The 26,716-nt window shown below is 33.6% G+C and overlaps 2 protein-coding genes across 2 annotated transcripts; both read right to left on the bottom strand.

The window, feature by feature from the left end:
• Positions 1 to 775: 775 nt before the first annotated feature.
• On the bottom strand, positions 776 to 3,103 carry LOC126840611 (uncharacterized). Its single transcript, XM_050576470.1, has 3 exons — positions 2,827 to 3,103; positions 2,528 to 2,660; positions 776 to 1,132 (listed from the first exon to the last, which is right to left on the bottom strand). Exons 1-3 carry the CDS (start codon positions 3,029 to 3,031, stop codon positions 970 to 972), a joined length of 501 nt encoding a protein of 166 aa, XP_050432427.1. The 5' UTR covers positions 3,032 to 3,103; the 3' UTR covers positions 776 to 969.
• Positions 3,104 to 6,190: 3,087 nt separating this feature from the next.
• On the bottom strand, positions 6,191 to 25,653 carry LOC126840670 (peroxidasin). The gene is made up of 24 exons (XM_050576557.1): positions 25,482 to 25,653; positions 13,747 to 13,818; positions 13,609 to 13,680; positions 13,399 to 13,542; positions 13,248 to 13,319; positions 12,558 to 12,730; positions 12,124 to 12,241; positions 11,869 to 12,038; positions 11,634 to 11,782; positions 11,419 to 11,539; positions 11,187 to 11,348; positions 10,071 to 10,341; positions 9,863 to 9,984; positions 9,429 to 9,698; positions 9,130 to 9,363; positions 8,872 to 9,060; positions 8,603 to 8,811; positions 8,330 to 8,530; positions 7,927 to 8,262; positions 7,442 to 7,787; positions 7,268 to 7,385; positions 6,983 to 7,194; positions 6,625 to 6,887; positions 6,191 to 6,557 (listed from the first exon to the last, which is right to left on the bottom strand). The coding sequence occupies exons 1-24, from the start codon at positions 25,643 to 25,645 to the stop codon at positions 6,525 to 6,527; spliced, it is 4,221 nt and encodes a 1,406-aa protein (XP_050432514.1). The 5' UTR covers positions 25,646 to 25,653; the 3' UTR covers positions 6,191 to 6,524.
• Positions 25,654 to 26,716: the final 1,063 nt, after the last annotated feature.

Raw genomic sequence — 26,716 nt, 5'->3', positions numbered from 1 at the left:
TAAATAGAAACAGCTATTCGCGATCGGCCAGACGTTCGTTATATTGTAGACTCGATGTCTGCTATGTTTTAAAAATTCCCAATTTAATAACAAGGGCGTCCAACTGGCAAGTTCCAGAGGGAACATAAATCGGGATTCATAAAAGTAAAATGTATCGCTACAATGTCCGTCAGTCTATAAAATCCCTACAGCCCATAAACCAAAAACGACAAAAAACTTAAGATTTACAGAAATTAATGATTGGTACTTAATTTTTTTATTAGGTAATTATATACGAAACAAGTATCGCATTGCAGGGTTGGAAATTTAGAAAATGTAAAGTGTTTAATATAGAAAAGTTGGGCAAAGCATTGATGATGGTGTGGAGTGTGAACAAAATAATTATTATTTGTTTAAACCCTTTGCATAAACAATGTGACACGTGCAGTAACCGTTTCAAATAATAGTACAAAATGTGTATTTTATTTTTATTTTTAATCAGATTGATGAAATCAAATTTTTACCAAATTCTTTTCAGAATTATATAACTTTAGTGAGCTATGTACTCCATGCACATTTTCGTTTTTCCAAGATCAGAAGAGAACATTTCCCTCCCCCTTAACGGAAGACTCGATAACTTCATTATTTTCGTTACAACAGACTGTTGCAAAATAAAAGTGCACCGTTAACGAGTTTTACACGATGAATTTTACTCGCGTATACTTTTAATTGGAAAAAAACAATAATAAATTACAAAACAAAAATGCTTGTATTGCAAAAAAATAATAATAATGACAAAAAATATGAATACAATATCAATAATCATTAGTTAGTCGTTCACTTTGTACAATACTACACAAAATAAAAAATAAAACAAATGTTCCGCAGTCTACATAGGAACAATACGATAATATCAAAAATATGTCTCATCTAATTGGGCTTGAGTACCAAAATATATGTATTAACAACTAATAATGAACTCGATGTCATTCACCAATGCCTAAAGCTGCCGATTTTCTTCCAAAAGTATAGCCTCGAATAAACTTCAATACAAGTTGTCAGTGGACAGCAGTGTGGATATTGGGCGTTGGCTGACACGGCTCGGCGGATTATGGAACATGTTGTGCCAGGAGGACAGGTTCTACACCGACAACTGTACAACCAAAATATTACGCATGTGTTAAGTAAATAATAATATGGTCGTAAATACGACTGCTTTTTGGGTACGAGTCTTAAGCAGTAAATATATATACTATATTATTGTATAACTAATGTCTATGTTATGCTGAGCATGCGTCAACGATTAAACAACAATAATTATTGTTATTATATATTAAATTATTTTTTCTCATATAGATAATCATGGTATTATTATTTTTTTTTACACTATTGCCTATTACTGGAAACTATTATCGTTTTATCAACTGTAGTAGGTACACGATCTTCTTAGAAATAAAAAAGCGTCGAAGACCTCTATACACAGTTCCTAGGAGCAACATGAAGGAATGCTCTTGACCGCGACTGCATTATTTCAACAGTCGGTACGTTATTCTAGCTTTGAACCCGGCCGGGCAAGTCAAAATGTGTGAAACTTATGTGCGGTTTGATTACATACAAGTCAAAGCCAGGGACAAGATGAGCCGGTTGGGCAAAGGATCACTGGAACCTGTTCTAAATGGCAAAATAGTTATAACTTTTTTACATTTTGTGGGCAGTATTTAAACCGATTCACTGGGCTAGTCCGTCCGGTCGACCCTTGGTTAAATTGAAGATTCATAGCCCATAGGCCGTAGATATGCTTTAACATGTTGCTGTATTTTAGATTTAAAATTATTTCGACTATAATGTAAGTAGTATAAATGTTAAAACTATTTAAAAACATTAGTTTCAAGTTTCTAAGTTTTATAGATAAATATATTTGCTTAAACTAAGATAAGAAAATTTTTAATAAGACTAGTTAATTTATGAGATATTAAAAAACTACCAATTACCTTCTCATCTTTGCATCGAAACTAAATCTTTGTATCTGATGCGAATCAAACCCTTTTCAAAGTTAGTATTTAGTTAAAAGAGATAATTAATTCATGATTTCATTGTTATATTGGCCGACGGTTGTTAGCGGTTTTCGAGCTCTTTATAATTTATTCCATAAAAACACTGTAAACGTATTCCGAAGTAAAACGCGCGCTTCAATTCTTTACCATCAGGATATTAGATTCTTTTTTTTTTTAATATTATTAATAAAAAAAAATTACTCGACCGTTTCTAACTACCGACAAACATATTATTATGTGGCAAATTCCTCAGAGCGAAACCAAAGTGTTGCATTTAAGAATGCATTTAAGAAACCGATTAAATTATTCAATGAGTATAATATCAACATTTTTTTGTCGAATGGCTATATTAATATTAATATTGTGTACTCTATTCTATTTCGTACCTAATAATTACAGCTGTTTCCACACATTAAGTACACTTCAAATCCTCCAAATAAGATTTATAATTATTTGTACTTCATACTAAATTTATGCATTATTACCGTACTCACGTTTCTGATAGTATTTGAGCCGAATAGTTGTCTTCGGAAAAAATGCACGATCTTTGTCCACAGCCATCAGGAAACCAAGTGTCGCCGACCTTATATTTTTTATTTGTATTGGGATCCGTACACCTGAGATTGGCTAGAATAAATATTGAAATTCAAGATATTATTCTTTCTGGTCACTAACAAAACCAATATGGTTAACTCTTAATTAACCCCTACGGCTTTTCGCATTGTTTTACCTTCGGCACTAGCGTAATCTGTATTGCACCCCAGGAAAATCGCACAAAATAAGTATTACTCACTATAATCGGGCTGGACTTCTGGTTCCTTAGGCGTAATCGATAGATCATTTAACGACATTGTACCATCAATGGACGACAGATCGTCGTCGCCTTCGTAATCACTACTGTCATTTAAATTCTTGGCCGCGTCGCACCTTTTGGAAATTATCAAAAGCAACAAGGCAGTTGAGTACAAAATGACGAGAATGGATAAGGACACACTCATGTTGTTCGCCAATTTTTAAAAAATTAACTACGGGAAAACGGTTTTAAAATGAATTAGCAAATCCACGTGTTGCGTGTATTTATATACAACTCGAAAAAGCCATACCGTTTATTTGTTATCGGCTTCGACTTCAAAGTAATATGATGCAGCCTAACTTGACCTAAGCAGATCAAGGTCGGTTGCAACAATGTACGTTGCATACCCACCAGAAAAAATATAATATAGAAGGTTTGATAAACAACTATTAACAGGCTATTATACTTAGCCAAGCGATAAAAAAAAAGTTTGCATAAAATGTATAATTGATAACTCGACACTAGATAACCAAAAGAAGTCAATAGATCAAAGTTACTTAGGACTTTTCTTTTTTAGTAATACCACCATTTATTATTAGAAACGATTTAAAAGCATTATTCGTATGTAAGTGCGTACATAAATCATAAGCACGAGGTAATATGTCTTGCACTATAACTTACACAACATTATTTTGGGGGAGGAGAGTAAAAATTGATTACAATTTTAAAATGTCTAGACTATGATAGGTAAAATACGTGTTTTTATTATTTTTAACGAACAAAATAGTAAAAACAAATTTAAGCGTATTCGTTATGCACAACAAATAAGGCCCAACATTTATGAGTATGATTTAAAATTTCATAGCATTTTATTTTTTGTAGTATTTCGGTTCTATATTTTAATAATTTGTCATGAAATATATCTTACCAAAATCTTTATTTATTAGATACTAACAAAAATAATTTTTTAAATATTTATTTAAAATTAAAACACAAACTAATCTAAAAATACACTGATATTTTGTTTGCTTTAGTTATAAGACTTAAAACATGATAAGTAAGTAAAATGATTAGTTTATTATTTTGTTTGTATCTCGACCTTCGATAACATAATGCACATATAGACATTCATAATAAGTTAGCTTTGTGGATCTTGATAATTACAGTTATATATATATATATTTTTTAACTTTTATTAAATTTCAGCCTGTTTGTGATTTGTCATTGCTACGAACATTTATTTAAATTAAGAATTATTTAAAAATATAGAGACAATTTAAAGAAAATAAAAAAGTAAATACCTAGTAAAACCTCTCGTTCACAATGAACATGATTAAGTCATTTTTGCCGAACTTTTAACTATTTACTACTAAATTTGGACTGGTAGATGACAACAATCAATTATCTGAAGTCTATTTAACAATAAAATAATTATTACTACTCAAAAAATTGGTTATTTAATTTTATTATTTTAACGTTGAATAAATGCATAGGATATAATATAATACTGTTTATAAAATCTGGATATAGATATTGGTATAGGTAAATATAATAATAAGATAATCATAATAATTTTCCGCGAATGATTACATTGTTGTTTAACGATGACAGAAAATAAAAACCGTTTGATTAGCTATTCTCTATTTGCATTATGATTTAATCAGCGTTTTGTGCCAGGCGATAAAAAACAATAAGATGGTACTTAAACTTAAGAAAATATGTATTATAGAAAAACAAAACATAAAACTAATATCCAATAATGATGCATTAACAAGATTTTATTTATACTTATGTAAATCTTTTGCAATAATACATATTAATAGATAAGTATACTAATTTCCCCTCCAAGTTTGTATAAGAAACCAGAGCATATTGTTTGTGTTTCGCATGTAAGAAGTAAAATGTTTTGAAACAATTACAAAACGAATCTACCGTATTGGTGGTGATAGTTATTAATTATTGTTAACTGTTAGGTCACACCGATGCACATCTACTTCGTGGTAGAAACTCCTATTTATTTTAAAGCGTTTAAGAGTGTTGTAATTTGAATTAGGTATATCAGAGTTACGTTTTCCACGTAAATGAACAATAATTTCTCGAAACATTAAAGAATTTTACAATATCTACATCTATTTTTTATTTTTTAAAACATATTTTAATGGAAATCAGTTACAACGATTATATTGCTTTGGCGGTATTAGTTAAATTATTCTAGTAGTTACAACTCTGGCTGTACGTTTAGACTTTAGAACTATATATTATGTAGACTTAAATGAAATAAATATTAACTACATACATGACCAGTACATGAATAGCCCCAAGTATAGTAGCTATAAATCTGAACTCTGAAGTTACACAGAGATCAAAGACCCTATTATAATAGTGTTAGTTATTATCAATTATCTACACCGTTTTTCGAATAAAGTTTTAAAACCTGCTTAAAATAATTTGTTGAATGTAATTGTTATATTTTACAATCTTATAAACAATTATTTATGATTAATTTTCTATTTGCCTGGTTTCAAATATGCCGGTGACCAGCTTTTGTCTATAAATTATGAATTACCAAATATGGTATGCGCTCTAGCGGTAGAGAAGACAAACTAATTAAAAATCGAAGGAATGAATAAAAAACTGTTAATATTTTTTACATAGTTTATATAATCGTAAAATATAAAGTTAATGTATTCATATAATTTCATCCTAGAACAGGTTTTATAATTGTTGATAAATTATTTTAGTTACAAATTTATAAAAAACATTTTATTTGATACAATCCTTTCTGATCTGTCTTTTTATTACAATCTAGAAATATCTTAAATGAGGAATAAAATGACGTACAACTAAAAGACTTTAACATGAACAAAACTTCTCTCATTGTTTATGTTATTTTACATACATACCCACATATTTATGTATTTTAATATTTCAGTTACTAATTAAAAAATAAGTATGTTTTTTTTTTTAAATTAAAACATTTTAAAAATTATACAAAAGTATACTTTTGCTAAAAAATTAGCTATATAGTATATACTTAGGAAAATTTAAATCAAAAGTTTTTTGTTAGGAACTGCATTTTGTGACAACTGTGAAATCTTGTTAAAAGTAAAAATTCTATACATAGCCTTTATTAACAAACCCTCACGAAGTGACTTGTTACTCGTCACCTCAATTACCTTAATACATCTCCTTACTAATAACTATTTAAATTTATTCTTAACAATAAAAAAAAAACCTTAATAATGTCATATACACGAGAGAAGTTAAAATAGTTAAAAATGTATGCATTATTTATGTTTATTTTAAGAGAACTAAATTATTATTTATTTATATAATAACTACACACAATTATTTAAAACACTGATTAAATAAATAAAATATATTTTACAAATCAGATGTTTTTTTTTAACATAGCATGGAAAATAGAGAATTGACAATGCAAAATAATACCAGTCAGGAAGAGACCATTTATTCGTAAGCTTAGATTGTATGTCAGTGGGTACACATTTATGTCATAATAGTAAATGAACATTTCTTCATAAACTAGATTTTATAATTTAAAATTGTAAAAAAAAAAAATTAAATCAAGTGATCATTATAAAATTTAATTTTAGATCTTTGACACGTTTTACGTTTGATTTTTAATTAAACATTACATTTTAAAACGACCTAACCGCCGCTCTAAGTAGTCAATTAACTCAACACGAGTTACTGCACAGAATTTGTGAGTTCTGAAACAAAAATAACCAATAGAATTTAGCGTTTGAACTGATTTTAAACATCAATTACTATTCTTACCCGGCATTCACATTTTGTGCACACTTCCGGTTCCCACGTGCGACCTTCCTTGCGTCTTTTCTTAGACGTAGCGTCGTAACAACCACCATCAGAGTCGGTCAATTGCCTTAGTTTGCGTTTAAGCTTTTTAATGTCCGATTTTAGCTCGTTCACCTCTGACTTTAGGCCTTCTAGTTTACTATCCGTCAAATTCATTACTGTGTCCAAAGTGTTTTTGTTCTTCGAGTGTCCGGTTACCGCCGAGGGGGTTTCTCCGGGACAATCTATTAGCCCGTGAATTTAACAGAATCAACATTATAAATTATAATACAATGATAAATTAAAAAAATAATCGCATTTGTGTATTTGCAATGCTTACCGCCGTTGCATTCGAACCACAGCCTTAGATCGATGCTAGGAATGGCGGAACAAGGTACCAGTTTGGGCGTTTGTAACGATGGCAACTTGAATACGTCTTTGGATATCAGAGTGATGTTGTCGCCGTTATCGCAAAGCACCCTGGCCAGAGACGCTTGTTTGATCTGAGTGAGTTTGGCCGAACTAAATGTGGATGGACTCTCGTACCAGAATCTTAAGAACCATGATCGATTGATATATTTAGAAGTTTTGTGAACATTTTAGATATGACAATTAAAATAGTAACCTGTCGCCATTTCGGAGATTTCTGAATTGATCCACAAGCAAACATTGGAAGAGCGGTCCTATTTTACTGAAAGCCATTTGATCTTCAAGAATTCCACCGACCCACACGTCGACATTCCCTATGCACAATAAACGACAAACAATATAAGACCGAACAGATATTTAAATCACTTACCAGGATGACCGTAAAGACGTTTAAGGATACTTCTCACTTCGGGGTCGCTTATTTCATTTCGGAGATCGTCAAATGTTTCTGCTTTGGACATGTTGCAAATGGCTCTCCATTCCGTGTAACCCGGTATACCATGATCCCTACTCCTCTGTATGTTCATCGCTGCCAAGTCCAATGCCACTGCGTGCGCCGACGAGAATAAATGATCGATCAGCTGATCGTTGAGATTTTGCTTGGGCATCTTCCTTTTAGCCGGCACGGTGAAAAAGCCACGCATCAATGGATCGGTACCACCTTCATCGGACAATCTCCATGGCGTGAAAAACGCTTTTCCCAAAGACAAATCTCCCTGCGCAAAAATAAAACTTTTACAATTTGGTCAAATAGTATGTAACGTCGGCTACTTCGTAGCATTATAATCAGCGTATGCGTATTTCAAAAATATAAAATAGTCCAGTCTGGTCTAGTAAAATAACACGCAATATTACCTGAGGAATAGTGGTGAAATTGTCATCGAGACGAGCCAATACCGGATTAATGATTGAATGGCCGAATCTGAGAGCTGCAGTAGCAAATACATTGGCTATGGAAGGGTCTACTGTAGGATCGTACCCTTGGTACTGCCCTAACATCTGCATTCCTTTGGGTCCTAAAACGTACGGCAACCAGTGCTTGTAAGTAATGTGTTGCAATTCGGCGCCAACGATTTTTCGTGCCTCGTGGAATATCGTGTCACCTTCCCAGTGCGGGTTTATCTTGCGCAGCTCTCTGGCTATTCGATTGTGTTCTCTGATCCAAATCGTGTGCATGGCTAACAAACCTACCTGTGGTTATAAAAACACTGTCCATAAAACATGCCACCAAAAACAACTATTCCATCGTTTATATTACCTGCTCATTGGCGCGAATGTCGCCGGCCAAGTAACATCCCGTTGTGCTTTCCGTCAAATCCCTTCGGCAATCAACTTCGTCGGCACCGGCGATGGGCATCATTTCTTTACCCATATCCGAAGATATCCCACCTCTCATCATACCCAGACCGGTCTGGACTTCACGAAGTATAAAAGAACGATCGTTTGTAAATCCGTATATCTAAATGCGTTAAAATGAAAAAATAATTACTTTGATCATATAAAAACAACATCAGCAAATTTGTTTGCTTACTTGTGATCCGTCGATGAAAGAGGTCAGTTGGTTGATTTGTTCTCTTGGCTGTAATTTGTCAAAGAAAACCGACGTGGTGTCCGAACCACATATGGCGCTGCTCCTTATGAAGTCCATACATTTTCGATTCTTTATTCGATCATCGTTTGGCGGCACATCCATCGGGAAACACGGAAAAGAATAGGCACACGTTTTCTTACAATCCAGACCTGTCACGGTAATTGACGTTATACACATATTATTGATGAACGCATTTTAATTAATCTGACCTTCCCAACTCTCTTTGGTTGTCGACGGTATAGCGTGATCTAAATCGTGATCCAAAAACTGACCCCATTGCATTACCATATGCGTGATCTCGTCGTCCGAAGTTATTTCTTTGGTCCGGATAATGGACGTAGACACCAGCCTTGCACTGGGTTTTTCGTAGCCGTAGTACTTCATTCCTTTGGTCCAACCTGTTGGCGAAAAAGCAAACACATAGGAATCGACGTGCATCGTAAAGAGGTTATTAAAAGCGCATTTACCAATGGGAGTGTTGAATCCGTTTTCATACATCGGCTTCAGTATTCTTCTGAACGGCGTATGGGAAGCCCCCCACATCGGATTTTGCAGATTATTGCACGTGCCATCGATGGTTCGGTACTTGGTATGATAACACATGTCGCTACAATTGGGTTTGTACTGATGTCTAAGGCATCCTGACAAATTAGCGATCAAATCGAGTTGTTCCACGGACAAGAGGTCTCGATACGAAAAGTCTAAAGGCAACGACATCTTTGTTTGAGTACAATTAAATTATCAACCGTGTTCGATGGTCACCCACTTTCTGTTAAGTTCATTTTGAGACCGGCTTGCACATGTTTGCGTACGTTAGCCAACGTCCGTTCGAATACGTCAGCTGACTTGGCAACGTCTCTGGCCACCACGTCCGGAAACCGAGACAATCTCATCAACACTGCGGGGTTGTGGACTTTTTCAGTTGCCCCGAACAACGAGTCTATTGTGGCGTTCACGGCTCGATCTACCTCCAAGCTGGCTTCTTTAAAGGCCAAGTGCACGTATCTGTCACCGGGCGATTGTTCCAATACGTCGCCTGAAAAGGAAAATGTATTTAACCGTCGAATACCACACTGGTTTGGAAACTGGCCAGAAAATCCAGAATTCGTTACACAACGTTACATCTCTGTAATCTAAACCCCGTAAACTCTGTCATATGTGTGTTTTACGGCTGGTACACATGCTATGAATGATGTTTACCTAAGACTGCTATAATGCCTTTGGCCGATTCTTGCCCATGCACGTTCTTAGCCGTGCACTCGTAAACGCCGGAGTCGGCGAAAGATAAATTGTATATGCGCAGACTTCCGATGGTGTTCACTCTAAAAACACATGACCAGATCATTTTAAGTTTCAACGGGTTACTTGAAAATACCGCAACACCGTGTAGTGTATATTATCGACCTACTTATGATTAACGTCTTGGACCAAGTCTATGCCGTCTTTCGTCCAGGTGACACCGGGCACGGGATCGCCGTCGGCCTTGCATGGCAATTCTACACTGGTCCGCTCTGGAGCTTCCATGTCGAACGGTTTGACCACTAACTTAGGCTTCCTAGGACCGAATCCTCGGACCTTTAACTCCGTATTACTCTCGGCCGACCCGACCAAGTTCTGAGCCAAACACGTGAACATACCCTTGTCGTTATCTTTAACGTGATCCAACCGAACGATCGTTCCTGTAATTAAAACAAAACATTTATTATTGAGTTTCGGTGCAGAGCTGAAAGTATGTGTGGCTTTACATGATGTAGTAGGTTTATTATTCATTCCCCGTCGATAATGGTTCTAGGATCTAAACCTTCCTATAAAGTTATTTCCTTTTCGACGTCTAAAATTGACTGTCTTGTTCAATACTCGTATTATTTCATGTCTTATAGCACGTCTTTTTTAGTTGTTTTTCTCTATGAATTATTATTAGATACTCATAATTCAGTTTTATTTATTTAAGTCATAATTCTCAGAACAGCATTATTACTCAAGTAAATTTTTCTTTTATTCTGAATGTTTTTATTATGGTAACATATATATTTTGAAATTAAGAACAATTTGCTGAAAATGTTGACTGGTCGATAACCAGTTTTGGATAATTATCCTTAAAGTTATTTACATTTAAAGTTTAGAAGGGCATAAAGGGTCCTAACTTTTAACATCTATAAATGTTTAATTACGCGCATGCTATACAGTTTACTTATAATTATATCTTTAGGTGGCAAATCCAATATAATTACTACCGGACTATAATATTAGAAAATTAAATTTTATGAAAACGATTGTTGGTTTTTTTTCAGTGTACAAAATTGTTATCTAACCACGTTGACTAACAATACTCCAACGAATAGATTTTAAAAGACGAAAATAAAAAATCCCATTTATTTAATTTTGACAACATTTTCAATAATTTTCTTACGTTAGTATTATCTTAAAATCTTAAACCGCTAACAGAAATGTTCACCATTTTCCGCATGAGTTTCTGGCCCAGTTCTAATATATTTTATTATGTTTTTTTGAGGGTTATACTTACTGTCATTATGAAACGATATCCTCGGACCCGGTGTTATGGACTTGCCGTCTTTAAACCAGGTGATTACGGGCTTCGGGTGTCCTTCAGTCAAACACTGAAGTTCGACGGAAACACCTGTTTTTACCGTCAAGTCGCGAGTGGTACTTATGATGATGGGCGGCGCTAAAACGATTATAAAATACACTGTAATCATCGAACAGTCTACCATTATTGTTTTGACTGCGGTTGTTACCGTTTACGCGAACCATAGCTTCCGAAGATACCTGTCCCAGATAATTGGACGCCACGCATTTATAATGACCGACGTCCATCCTCTCCAGTTTTTCGATCACTAGACTGTTGTCTTCGAGAACCTGCGTTTGTGTCGGGTTACAATGAACATTATAATCATAAAATGTTTTAATTTTAATACAATGTACGGAATCGTTTCCAACAGTGTTGACTTGCCTGAATTCTCGAGCTGGGCTCCAATCCTATGTCGTCTTTGTTCCAAGTGATGTGTGGCTTGGGAGTCCCGACGACGTCGCAACTGAGCTTCAACTGTTCGCCCTCCAAAAGCGTCTTTTGCTTAGGGCCCGATATAATTTCCGGTGGAGCTAACGGAACAAATAAAGCACACGTGTACGTTTTTATATTGTATAATATAATGCAGCTGTTGTTGTATTTCGTGGCAACCACTCACAGCCGGACACGCTGGGCTCCACTATAATTTTGGCCGGCCGTGATTTCAATTCGACGTTCTGCTTTTTCACCATGCATTCGTATGTTCCTAAGTCCTGGGCCGTTGTCGATTTTATCATAAGCCCGTGGTCCGTCACCGAGTATCTCGAGTCGTTCATGTCGATCTCGTTGCTGCGCGTTTCAACCGTCATTGTTATTTCGTTAGTCCCACGGGTAATATTTTATTATTAACATTATCATATTATACACAACTCACTTGTCACGCGTCCAAATTACTTTGACGTCTTGATTGCCTTCTACCTTACAAGAAAAAAACGCCGTCCCCCCAAACGTGACCGACACGTCGTTGGGCTCTTCCTTGAACCTTAGCTGTTCTAAAACGCCATATAAACACATATCGTGTGATTTATCTAAACGCGTTAAAACTGAACTAAAATATCGAGGGCGTTCAATCGATAGGCACCGAGAAAGATTTTCTTGGTTTTACACAACAGCCAACCTTAGACTTTAGCCAGCCAAAGAGGATAGTCTTTATAGACAATACTAATTGTTACTAATTTGCACCTACCCGGATATTTTTTTTTTCGCATTTCTATGTTGATTTAATTTAAACTATTTTGACGATTAGTTGTAAGCCAATTCATTCGATATCTTCCAATTGAACGCCTTTGGTGTTTTAACTTTACTTACCGCAATGGAAATCGGATTCAGCCATTTCCATTAGAGATTTTCCGCTCATTTCCGCGGGGTAATGACAAGTGGCGGCGAATTCCCCGGCTTCTGTCGAATCGTGATTCTTTTTCAACACTTTGGCCAACCACATCATATCACAATCGCAAGACAACAGATTACTGTCCAATCTCCTACAAGTAAAAACCGAATTATAAATGTTAACGACTTACATGATCATTGATGCCCCTATTATATTTTATAACGATTGAGTATCTTGTTGAAACGCTTTTTTTTTAATGATTTTTTGTAGGGCAACGGAATTAAAATCTGGACGATTACTGTCAACGTGCCCATTGACGGAACGAACGATAGAACACATGTGTATACGCATCGGCTGTTATTTTAAATGCTACTGGATGTACTCGATATTTTGGATGTTTACAAAAAAAAAATTAATTAGCATTTTTAATGGTTTAGAAAAAAAAATAGGGACCGAAACTATATTTTATAGTACACGCTTGTCGCTTTTAATAGTATATCCGTTTACGGTAGTAATAATTAATACATTAAGACTAATTTTTGGTCTCCGAGTACACTATAAAAACTATTTGTTGTTAAAAGATTCGAACAATATGTTACATATAGGAAATGTTACCATGGATGTAGGTTTATTTTTTAAATTAAATAATATTCAACAGCTAGACTTACAAACGCGTTAACGACGTTAGCGAGTCAAAAGTTCCCGGAGGAATCTTCTTAATCTTATTGTTGTGCAAGAATCTGTTAGGGGAAAAAATAGTTGTCGTTAAAAACATTTGAAGAAAAACAAAAATGGTATCGTTAATCTGCAAGCGCTCACAGTCTCTCCAGCTTTGTGAGACCTTGGAACATATCCACGTGAAGGCTTTCGATTTTATTGTAGTGTAAATACAACTGTTCCAGACCCGATAGATTTTGGAAGACGCGAGGTTCGATTTGCTCAATTTTATTTTTATACAAATATCTGAAAAGAAAAATTACATGCGGTTTGAAATCTTCAAAAATCTTTAAACATCAAAATCGTTCTTACAAAAACTGAAGTTTCCGCAAGTTTTGGAATACACCATTTTGCAATCTGTCAATCTGATTGTTGTTCAATAATCTAAAAATGTCAATTAAAACGTCATTAAATCATAACTCAACATGCACTTTAAAATATAAAACTTACAAAGTATTCAACTCGGTGAGTTGAGCCAATGACTCCGGTTCGATATCTTTTATTTTGTTGAATCTTAAATCGCTGAAATCAAATAAACATGGACATTTTTTAATATTCAGAAGGGCTCACTAGTATTTAGACTATAATAATAGGTGTAAAAAGATTAATATATGATTTCATTTTTTTTTTTTGTTCTCATACTTTTTATCGGGTTTTCAAATATTTATTTCGTCTGTCGCGTTTCGATAAATTATCATTTATCACAAACGTTGCGCATGAAAAAAAACAATACTAAAATCGGTTATCATAAATATTACTTTAATGACTATTGTACTTAAATAACACGCCGAACGTGTTTAAGTATCCCAAACATTAAACGTGAGATGCTGTTGCCGATATAAAATAAGTATATAGTCAGTATTCTTAAGTAGGTATGCTGCTTGCAGCATAATAATTGTTCCTAAGCCGAATCGTCATGATTTATTGTTAGGAATTCGGTAAAGATATTAACTCCAGGTCAAACCTTTACATTTTCGTTCCGAACCAAAGACACGGCCACGAGTTGAACTTAATATTAACTAAGAAGAATCGTCAACTGCTTTGTACAATACGAAAACGACTAGTTATTTAAAATTTAATAGGATATTACTTATACGGTTTATCTCTAGGCAAAACGTTTAGTGTTATGTAAATTCGTGTACGACAAATGAGTAACTTTTTTTATTCCTACCGAACACAATACCTACTAGATAGGGCCTAGGTGTAATGCCGTCGTATCTGAAGGCTGTGTTGTGCGTTTAAATTTTCGTGACCAAGTGATTTATCATTTTTCACTTTTCACGTAGGCCCGTTTCGTAATCGTTGACTCATTCGATATGTGTTTCGGGAGATATAGATCTTTAATACTATTACATTTTACAATATTATGTTTACACGTTTAAATATACTTAATATTATACACTTTTTTAATATCCGTTAGACGTCCGTGATTCAATATATTATTATAGTCGGAAAACCACTCTCACTTTAATTGAAATAATGGTTCGATTTGTGTACGGAAAACGATTGCCGACCTTTTGGCCGATGTCCAATATCAAACATAAGTACACTGCTGTCGCTCACACGCATGTATAATCATATTCACTATATCTCTTTATCGCCTACTGCCGACAATAAAACCACTCGGCGCAGTTAAACTAAGCCCATAATATCGTCTTCTCCGGTGGCGTACGCATTACAACCCACACGCGGTACTTACATAACGAACACACGAAGCCGGTTAATTAATATCATTATAAACACGGCAGCTGAGTATGTGTGCGTTTTCCGGCTTATACTAGTTTGTCGCCACCGTATATATGTATATATATATATATGTATATTAGTTGCCCTTGTATATTCGTTATTATTTTAACGCGTACGAAGCCCATTAGTTATCGCCCGTCGCTTCTCTTGCCGGCAAACGTCTGACGGGCTTAAAGTAGGGGGGGGGGGAATAAACGAAGGAAAAGACGCTGGTGATATTTTTTTTTAAAAAACGTACACTTTTACAGCGCTTTTTTTACCAAAACCCCCAGGGATAATTAATTTTGTTGGCATAGAGCAGACACCAGCACCGGCAAAGATATATGGCACACGGTAATGAGAAATGCGACGTCCTAAACCGCCGGCGAACAAGCAAAAAAAAAAAATTGATAATATCTAACCATTTTTTTTTTATTAATCAGCCAAAACAATGTACTGATAAATTCTGTCGTTTGACAAACTTAGGTTCGCAGTAATTTCCCCACATCCATATAAAAACGATAGTTCACAAAACTATTACATAATACAATTTATTTAAGAATCGTTATGCGTAGGCACAACATTTAACCTTATCATTAAAAAAAAAAAAAAAATTGTCGTTACTAAATAAAGAAGCGTGACTCAAGTTATCGCGTGGTACAGACCCTTATATACAAACCGTTGATTTACAATATTTTTTCCATCGATGTTAAAATCAATACATTTTACATATTTGTTTTTTATGATACATTTAACTTTTTCAGTTTTGCTCAAAAGCATTGAAGATTTTCATAAAAAGGTGCTCAGATTTGGGGTTTTAGTTAAATAACAAGCAAAAGCTGCGTTTTGGTTTAATTTTTAATTAGTTTTCTTCTGACTAAAAAAACAATTAATATTTAGTAACGGTTTTGATTAGTAACTCATTTAAAAATAAACGTAAATTTTTTCTTGTAATTTATTATTTAAAATGATTAAGACTTTCTCAGAACACAATATCGTCTAATATATTGAACGGGTATACACGACTTGAAATTATTTTTGACTTTGTAAACAAAAATCTATAGGCTATAAGATTTATATCGAGTCATGACTGTTCAGACAATATAATGTACATTAGTGCAGTGTAAGCGAATCGAAATGAACTTTAATCCGACCTATGTCAGTCAGTTTAAAAAAAATCATACTCGCTTTATTTGTTTAAGCCTAATCAATTATTAAATATTATATTAAACAGTTTATAGGTTATTATAGGTTGCTAGACAGATACAATTATTTTAATACCTATAGTTAAAATAAACCTGTCAAAAAGACAAAGCCTATTAAAATATTGTGCGGTTTTGCTAACATATAAAGTAAAATGCAGTAAATACCATAAGTATTATGACCGTACGACATTGAGTGGGTGGGAGTACAGAAACGGAAACGATCCCCTAACCATATATTAATAAACAAACAACAAACATATTTTAAAAGTTAATATTTAAATAATATTTATAAATATCATTTCAGTCAAGAGTCAAGAGCGCTTACATATGTTTTTTTTGAATAATTGCTACTGATATTGACTATGATAATTAAGTTCTGAAAAAGTCTAATTTATGTAGATTCGTATCATTCCCAAAGATTTTTAAAATCATAATATCTTCTGCCTTCCAACGCGTCTCTTAGTTACTCCTAATCCTTTCTCGGTTAAGTCATGACACCTATGTAACAAGTTTAAACTATCAAATAGTATTTTGGCATAACATGTTCAAGATATCGATTCAATCTCAACGCATGATAGTATAACTTGATTTTTCGCCCTCTATAGAACTGCATTTGACAATCTACAAATTACAGTCGTCTGTAGTCTGCACTATATGATGATATACGTACGGCGTTACACCCACATTTTCAACGCGTCCCTTTCAGTTAAGAAGACGTTGTTTGTCATTTGTCTTAGAGCTGATTCACTATTACATTAAACGTCATATATATCATAAATATTAAATACATAACGTCACCCTACTCTCAGGACAAAATAGTCTGTTGAGAAGAGATTGCATTACAGAAACAGAAATTGTAAGGGGTAAAAAATAAATATTGGATACTTCACTTAATATAAAGCACCTAATATAGTAGTTATTATGTTAAAAACGTCAAATCGAGTCTAACAGCCTAAAGAAAACTATTAGAAGAGGGCTACGACAAAATATAAGTGAGATTGGAGTGGTGGTGTGTCAGTGTGTGAACAAATCCAGCTGTGTTTATTGTGAATACAAGAGGGAAATACAGAAATTTCTACAAAATGTCAGGACGTTTGAACGGTGATAATGGAGCATAACATCAAAACCGAGTGCTCCATTAAGCGTTATAACATACTCTTATAAAATATAAAGGAATAGGTACCACATTATATATCAAAAAAGTATGAAATTTAACCAGTTATTATATTTTTTAAGAGCCAAGTCGTTCGGTATAAGTAGATTTTTATCTTGACGATTACCATTCATTTTAGCTTGATTTTATTTTTCACTTGAAAGCTGTTATTGTGAATTCCTAACAAATGTTAGATGGCGAAGATATTATGTGTTTTTTAGAAATTTTTAAAACTTTTACATCAAACCGCAAACTTATGCAATTGAATAATAATGATTGGGTCATAAACTACTCAATTGAAAAAAACTCACAATATTAAGCCTATAAAATATAAAGTATAAATACTGTACCGAAACCAAAACAATTCTACCACTATAATTCTGTCTTTAATATTTATTATTTTATGCTTCGAGGAATTGGTAGTTCACTTTAATCGACCGTGTCGTCGGTCAATAAATTATTTGTTAATGTCAATAAAAACTGTGTTAATAGTTGTTGGTAGAAAAGTATACACTAAAACTACGAACGAACGACTTTTTATTATGGCTTTATTTTAATTTTAATATAATAATGTAATATAAACGTTTTAACAACTTTACGATTTTCAAGTTAACATACCAACGAAAAAAATAACGGCTTCGTCCTACGTGGCCCGTGGGTGACACGGGACTACAAGTATATCATAGGCAGGCGCCTTGTTCACTTGTCCATTCGTCATCAAAACATGATTTTTATTTTCTAATAATACAAACTGGCGTTATAAACTAAAAATACTGTTAATGTTTTCCATGTGTGCATACTCTGAGAGGCAAGATAAAAAATCAAGATAGATTTATAGTGAAATAAATTTGTTCCAAAAAAGTTTAATGCTTCACAAAAAAAAAAAAAAATTAATTATAAGTGTCGTTTAAGTTGTAAAAATACGATCTCTTTACAATTTTGACTTTTGGTCGTACCGTGGATGTTTAATAAGTAAAAACTCGGTAAAACGCGTATGCTTATACTTATACTTGAGAACCTTTTGAAGTAAAAAATTGAAAGTCGAAACTTTTTTTTATGCCGCTATAGAGACAATCGTTTTAGCCCTTACTAACTTTTTGTCGACTCTTTGCCTCTTAATTTACAAGTTTTCTTTCATGGCGAACCCTATTCTGCCTAAAGATATCAATCTGAGAGTACTGTGTACTCTGCATAAGCGACACATGTGTCGAGTCAATAAACAATTTTTAACTAAATCCATTTTATCATTGTTTATAAATACCACACTTTGTCTGGCTATTGAATTTTTGTCCAAGCAGTGAATTTTGGAATTCTTCTTCTCCTAGCCAGAAAAAAAAGACAACTTTTTATGTAATGGCCAACAACGCAACAAGACCAACAAAATAACAATCTTGTATTTATTATCCGTCGCGGCGCTGCGCCAACCGTTGGAATGTCCAAAACGTAATCGAAGCGTACGGATCGCCATGGAAAACGAATATACTTAAGGCCACGAACATGTGTTGTTGCTGGAACCGGCACGACAATAGGCACTGGCTGATTATTATTAATAGATTTCGTTTCCGGCCCATTTATACCATTCTCGGGTATTACAACCACATTAATCCGCAACCATGCAGTAGTGCAGCAGTCGTGGGGATCAAAATATAGTGCTTGTCATGGCGATTTGGCAGCGGTATGAGCGAGCAATAGCCCACCTCCGGCGAGCTACTGTGAAGCGTGTAAACTTGCTGAATTATAGCTGTTATTCGGTGTGTAAAACAATTAAACGATTGCCCAGGAAGTCTTGAATTTTAATGTTGTCGTGAAGTTGACCACACTTTATATTATGTAAGTTCGTCGTCACAAAATTGTACATTGCGGACGATCAAATTGATTAGTTTTACGTTAACACAAGTATAAAACATTATCTTTTTTTCCTGCAAGTGTTTTTATGGTTTTTAATTAAAATGGTTCGGTATAGATATATATCTGTACGTTGTGACCGACCACGAAAATATTATGATGTACGAGCCACGGCGATAATATGAATGATATGGCTCCTGGCAGCCGTCTCGTGGTGTAATAAATTAATTCCGTTTATAGCCGACTGCTGAATAATAATATTATTACATAGCCAGAACCGAAGATCCGGACAGTTAGCAATACATAACACACAGACAACGGTATTAGAATTAATAGTGGTTCATAATAACTTCTGGTGTATAATTTCACACAGATTTTTGTTTTACTTATAAATACACGGCAGGTACATTTAAAATAACTAAGTGTTTTTAAATTAAAAAAAAAAACTATGTGATGAGTTATTAAAATACCAGAATTATGTCTTATAATATGTAAGCGAATATCTTAGATGGTTCGTCCTAGAACGAAATATGTTTCAAGGATATAATTGTAATTAATATTTGTTAGACAACGGGTCATATTATTATTGAATTTATTTATGTATCATAATGATATTTGTTAATATAACAAATATTTTCGTAGAGTATTTTGCATTATAGGTAGAATTTATTCAAGGTCAAACAAAAAAATAATTTGCGAACGCCTTGTGTGATATTATGTAAAAAAAACCATATCCCACGTTTGTCAATTTATTTTCATGGACATTCAAATTTCAAATATACTTGGTTTTTATTGCAATACAAACTAAAAATAATGTTATGTTAGTCGTACCCACGTTTATTCACGCATTCTTTAAACATTTAAATTCTGATGAAATATTTTAAAAGTTGTTTCTTATTTTATTTTATTTTTTTCAAAATTTGAACCTATCTATGTTACAAATATTTCAGGTTTTTAAGTACGTTCTACAAATTTACAACAAAGCATTTGTTTTAAAGTTATTTGATCTTATTTAGAAAACGTAAAACCACATAGGAATCAATGTCTCCATGTAAGTTATCACCACACATCTGGCTTTTATTTTGGCTGTGATTTTAATAATCCCATTTGTTATTGGTTTGTATAAACACAAGTTTATTATAACAACAAGGTGTATTGCCGACGGTCAAATATTGAAAAGCATACATAAATATTGGCTATGGCCAGCCCGCCAAGTGCTTGGTCAGTGCCCAATATGGTTTTTGTTATGTGTAACCGATCATAACATATTACTAAATTTTACTGCAAAAGGAGAGCCGTTAACTAGCTACAGTGACACGTTATTTTTTTTCGAATTGCGTGTGCAGTCGGCGAGTTCGCTCGTTTAAACATACACTTCAAATTTATCACGATTTGCCTGTTTGTCCTTTTCAGACGATGTGAATAATAAAATTATAATAATCGAAGAGGTTGAGGTTTAAAAGAAGTCGTAAACGGAGCAATACCTAAAGTAAAATGCACACGTGCGTTTTACTTACTGTACCTATAACAGCAAAAAAAGTCTTATCTCAAAAAATATGTATAAGTTAGTGCGAAGACCTATTGTTGTCGATTGAAAATTTGTTGAGTAGGTACCCGCTTATTTGGCGGTTTTTAAATTATATGCTGTCTTTCCATAATTATCATAGTGATGTTGTTTCACAATAACATTTTTATTGCAGAGGCTTTGTTGGTTTTTCTTCTAATAAATTGTTGTACCATCTGTCTATATTATTTGCTTAGGGGTTAAGGGATAAAGAAACTGACACACGCATACCTACGGGCTACGGGTTAACAATACTGGCCATCGATCATGCGGTTTATTCAACACAACGTTACCCGTTTTTCTAAAGACACCTGCAACTCTTTCGCACGAGGACCGCCGCGCTGAGATATCAAAGTATGTTTGGTTGAGAAGTAAAATAGATATGAAAGGCTTAATAACACCGGCAAGTTGGGAAAGTAGTGTTAAGTAAGATAATGGAACTTCCCATAAGCTGTCCAACTCCCCGGTGCTGTTACAGAGGAATTGGATTTTTTTTTATCGAAATAAAAACACAAATCGAAATTTTTTAGAGCGTTGGACATAATTTATTTTGGACAAAGTCGTACTTGGACATTTTACACTTTATGGCAACACTTTTACAACTTCCTCCCACTCTCCCCAACGACAAAAAACCCTAGACTTATATATTTGCTACCCGTCTTAATGGCTTCAAAATTTGGGGAAACGCAAAAACTACTTGCTCCGCTTAAACGTGTCTCTGATTTTGGAACGTTTTCAAGACCTCGTACACAATAGTGTCTCTTATTGTTTTCTCACTCGCTTTAGAAGTTGAAATTGAGATAAACGGAGGATTCGCTTAAACCTCCTGTCTGGATTTTCTTAAAGAAAACACCACAGAGAAGTTGTGCCAATGAACTTTTTTGTTCTTTGCCAGTCTATTTTGACTGTGTTAATACATTATGATTGTACACAAGGTAGTGTGCGTAATAGTTTGCAAAAATCATTTGGCAGAATTACGAAAAAAACTTATTTTAATGAACATATTTAGTATTAACTGTAAACGAGAAAAGAAGCTATTGGGTTTATACGCGGACTTAAAAGTTAAAACCCATGTACTTCTACCGTTAAACATATCAGCTGTATAATATAGTTGTATACATATTTGCCAGATGAGTTGGCCGGGGAAACCCATGAACATATGTATAATTTATTGGCGAAAAATATTATTAAACCTGAAGACAGACTGTAAATGTCCGAGTACTTCTATTGGTTAAGTTTGGTGATGAGTTAATTTCGACTGACCATCACGTAGCGGCGTACTGTTTTTTTTTCCAGTGACAGAACACAAAAGAAACCGGTTTTTTCTCAAAAATCGTTCACGTTTTATTGCATTAATATTATTCTCATATTTCAATATAACAGACGAGTGGTATGTGTGTACACTGTACAGTGAGAAGTTAAATGATTTATAACGATAACATTTTGATACAGTCATCCCAGCATCTTAACTGTTAATTATACAAGTCGGATGATCTGTTAAACTATCGGACAAAACCATACGCTATAAACGGCAAATTTACTTAAATATTTGAAGTATATTAATGTCTGGAACTTGATGACGTTGAGTAATTTAAGTATACAAATATATTTTCAATCCTAGCTCATAGTAAATAAGATAGTAATAAGTAATAACTAATACATAAATAAACAAGGTAGTACATAATATGTTTGTGTATATAAAATTTGGTAAACAACTTAAAAAATCAATTTAAAAAAAAAAAAAGGAATGTTCTGAAATCTGAGTACATTAAAATATAACGACGTTCAAGTCGGCGCGTTAGTATATTGTATGAAAGTAAATTATAATAAAAAACAATTATCCCAGCATAATTTCGGTGATATTAAATACAACTAAAGTGTTGTAGTCTGTCAAATTTAAATGTCACGGTCGCCAAAACTGTTATAATGTTATATTATGCAGATATGTTTAAACGAAAAATAATTATTACCTAGTTTCCACTACAAGCGAACCCGTTTATTCCTACGACTTCCTCGTTACTCGCTAATACTTGTACATTGTATTTAATATTTACAGCAATAGGATTCTGTGCGTCGTAGATGTACGATTAAAGTAAGCAGATACTTAAGATAATAGTATAGACTAAGACGTTAAATAGCTATTATACAATATTCGTATTGTTCGACTCTTCGCGCACGAATGTAATTTATTGTATGTACTAAGCACGCTAACGTGCAAAATGCAAATGAACCACATATTGCAGCATATCATATCAGCAAATCCGATAGTCAAATGTGAACAGCAAAAAGTCGGTTAGGTCGATTGATAAATGATAATTATTAACATGGATCGTTAAACTAACGGACCAGCTGGATATGTTTAATTTATTTAAAAAATTGATTGGGTGTTACATGACTTATAATATATTATTCTGGCTTATGTGTCAATGGTGTACATATGTATTATAATTGTAATGAAACAATTTTTAGACCTTTCATAAAAAAAAAATATGTATATACCCTTTAATGTATATCGGGGCTATTGTTACTAGATTAAATTCTTCAGATAAAATTCTAAAAAAAAAACAGTAAAATTATTAAATTATGTCATGAGATTTTGTTTTTAAATATAAATCTTGATGACTTAATTGAAATTAAAATTAACTCTTATGCAGTTAGGTACATTATTTGCTGGCACTCTTTGCACTCTTAATATCTAATAACTACAATAAATAACTATTATGCTTGATATAAAAACATCACAGTTTTCTGACCTTATTTTAAGAGCAAGCTATTAAGCTAGGATAGAACTTTGCCTCAGACAAAAACGGCAACAATTGACCGCTTTATTTTTGTTTTCTTACAATCAGTGGTTTTTGTTCGTAATGCCACTTTGAAGAAATAAGATTAATCGTTGTAACTTTTATTGATGTCATTAGATTTGTCTAGCTTATAAACCTCTAGCTGTCAAGTTGTAAACAAAGTACCGGCAAACCGCAAACGGAAATAAAGATAATAAATTGAGTCAATTTAATATTATTTCGAAGTATCGTTTAAAAAAATGACTTCTGTATGATGTTTTAGTATACGTTTATATAAAAAGTGAAAAATGGATAAAAACAAATCCAATCACATCTTATAACCTTATATAATCTATAATAAGTGCGATTTGAATTACATTCATCAACAACATAGTTCAGTCAAATCATGTTCTATCTAACTAATTTAAGTCATCTTCAGTTTTTTTTAACTATCTCTAAATTTTAGTCACCAGATCGTGGAAATGATCAGTTATAAAAAATAATGATTTTTTTCTTAAGCCTTTTTTCACAGTACCTACTTTATTTTGGAAAATTTGGATTATATAGAAACACATATAAGTCATAATTCACATATTCCCATTGATAGTTAATAAATGCACGTTTGCACTGTGAGTAAAAACTTGAATAGTTCATTATTAAAGTTTATAGCTTATAAGCTATTTTGTGAATCATGGATGCTCGTATTGGGGAAATGAGATGGAATTTTTTCAACGAATCGACATACTATTGTTCTCATAAAAATGTTATAAAGTTTTCTTAGCGTATAAAGTTTTTTATGAGAAGTAAAATTGAAAAAAAGCTGTAAAAATATTAATACGCGCCAGACAGTGCATAAATAATAATATAAAACTCGTAAGCCAGCAATGGAACTTAAAATATGTTTTTTCGTTATACAATGTAAATATATTATATGAAAAAAAAATAATAACTGTATAATAATGTTATAAAATTCAATTTGAAATTTCCACATCAAAAATTGAGTTTTATTATTTTACTTATTTTGTTTAATTTTTAACATTAACCATACTAAGTTTATTAAGAAGTTTATAAAGTTAATTAGTTTATTACCTAATTAGGTACTATTAATGTCGCAAATTAAACTTAGAAGGGACAGGAGTACGTAGCGGGGAGGGGGGCACACGAACTGTCCGCTTTTGTATATATATATATATCTACTATTCTTTATGCCTCCCCCCAAAAAATATTGACTGAATTGGCTACTATGATTAATTTAATATTGAACTCCCTTTAAAAAGTAACGAGTTGTTGTATTTTGACTATTTAAAATATGTCTAATTACTAGTTAGAAATGTTGATTAACTGATCCGGGCTTAAAAATTTAGTAAAACGGCTACTATTATAGTGGCCGAATACGAATAGAATAAAAAAATAGTAGGCGATTCCTCTAGTTAATTTAATTTCTGTTACTTTGGACATTTTTGAAAAAAAAAACATTATTTCTGAAATAGTTATCGTGCTACGCAAAGTACATAGGATTTTGAGGCTAGCTTTTTTTTCATGACCTTCTCAGTTAATTAAAATCCCTTACAAAACAAAAAAATCACTACGGAAAACTGCATCTATTCCAACCCTATTTTTAGGGGCTATTTGAATAATAGACAGAATTAAGCCTAACTAAGAACTCCATAGTCTCTGCTCATGAACCTCCCTAGGAATTGAGCAATCAATTTGACGTCGTCCCCGAGGCACTTTTTGTATAATTGTTTAGGCGCTTTTGTGGGCGCACTTTTTTTTTTTTTTAACGGAAAAGGGATTAAAAGATACGTTAAGTTAATAAAAAAGTGGATGTACTGTATGCACCCCTATTGTCGTCAATCCACTTCAGTCATAAATAGAAACAAAAAATCCCAAACTAATTTTCAAGTGCTTACAGTACGGTGGTGGATGTCGGTATTCTGTCGGGCATGCGGTCCAGTTGCAGGAACATGCATCGCACGGTTGTCCTGAAGCACAGACACTTGGACGGGCACGCGTGGACGGCGGCCGCGGCGGCCAACACGAGTGTCACGGCGAGGACGCACCACACGTTCGGCATCGGTCGAGTCATTGTGCGGACTGCCGGCGTCTGCCGCCGCTTGACGGCCAACCTATCCGTGGCGAAGCGGCGGACCGGGTCGCGGGCGGAATAATGAAATATTGGCCGTTATCCGACGGCGGCCAACTGCGGACGTCTGAATCGGTGGCTGTTGCCCCCTCCCCCCCCCCCACCACTCATTTAAATCCCTTCATTCTATGTACACATGTCTATTGTTGATGGTTACATAGCCGTTGAAAACAATGACAATAATAAATGGATAGTAATAATTGTTATTATTGTGTTGTGTGTTTTGTGTAGGTATTAGATTTGTCTACTTAAAAATGTAAATATTCGATTTTCAAACTTTGGTTTTTTTACACCCGTTGATTGCGTTATAGTTTATGGCTATAATCAAATTATCGTACACGGGCACGCAATCGAGTAATCATAGTAATTGAAATCTATGTGCAGGAAGTGTCACGCACACGATACAAAAAATCACTGGGTATTGTTTTTGCCTCGATGCGAAGCCGAGGAAATATTGATTCGATGTAATAGGTTTTCATTATCGCCTACACCCAAGATGATAAATTTTGCTTAAAACGATTTTTCCACGTATAACGTCTGTCGGCCAGAAATCGTATTATATTTGTACTCAGGTAGTACAATAGTGGGAAAAATTCCACCCGCTATGACGACAAAAGTGTGCACCCAAAATCGTTAAAAAAAAAAAAGTTTCAATTCAACACACCGCAATTTATAAAATCATTAGACCCTTTTTCCGAAGATATTCCTTAGGCACCACCCTAACCAAATCCTTATCGCTTTAGTCTCTTTCGAAACGCTATGGGTGTGAAGGAGGGAGACCAAAACATATTACCCTAATAAACGACAACAAGAAAAATAACCTAAACCCTTATCGCTCCCAGAAAAGGAGAATTTTATTGATTTTGTATTTCAGAAAGTTTGTTCAGGAGTTAAGACTTAAGATCTTACTAATCCTAAGTTATTACTTATGTATATTGTGTACATTAGTCACCAATGCAAAATATGTCAAAATTTATCTCACATAATACACTGATTTTTGTG

Source organism: Adelges cooleyi, unplaced genomic scaffold, assembly GCF_023614345.1.
Source record: "Adelges cooleyi isolate 19-005CV unplaced genomic scaffold, UGA_ACOO_1.1 ACOO_flye_CR_arks_rails_tigmint_CR_PRNA_376, whole genome shotgun sequence".
NCBI lineage: Eukaryota > Metazoa > Arthropoda > Insecta > Hemiptera > Adelgidae > Adelges > Adelges cooleyi.
The sequence above is the reverse complement of the archived record's forward strand: the minus strand, read 5'-3'. Positions and strand labels throughout refer to the sequence as shown.

Excerpts from the sequence above, each read along its gene's own strand:
- LOC126840611 (XM_050576470.1), bottom strand. The coding sequence starts at position 3,031 with ATGAGTGTGTCCTTATCCATTCTCGTCATTTTGTACTCAACTGCCTTG. Across the intron at positions 2,661-2,826 it reads AGAAGTCCAGCCCGATTATA|CCAATCTCAGGTGTACGGAT; the intron begins GTGAGTAATACT and ends TATTTATTCTAG. Across the intron at positions 1,133-2,527 it reads GCTCAAATACTATCAGAAAC|TTGTCGGTGTAGAACCTGTC; the intron begins GTGAGTACGGTA and ends TTGGTTGTACAG.
- LOC126840670 (XM_050576557.1), bottom strand. The coding sequence starts at position 25,645 with ATGCCGAACGTGTGGTGCGTCCTCGCCGTGACACTCGTGTTGGCCGCC. Across the intron at positions 8,812-8,871 it reads AACCAAAGAGAGTTGGGAAG|GTCTGGATTGTAAGAAAACG; the intron begins GTCAGATTAATT and ends TTACCGTGACAG. Across the intron at positions 6,888-6,982 it reads GTGGTTCGAATGCAACGGCG|ATTGTCCCGGAGAAACCCCC; the intron begins GTAAGCATTGCA and ends ACGGGCTAATAG.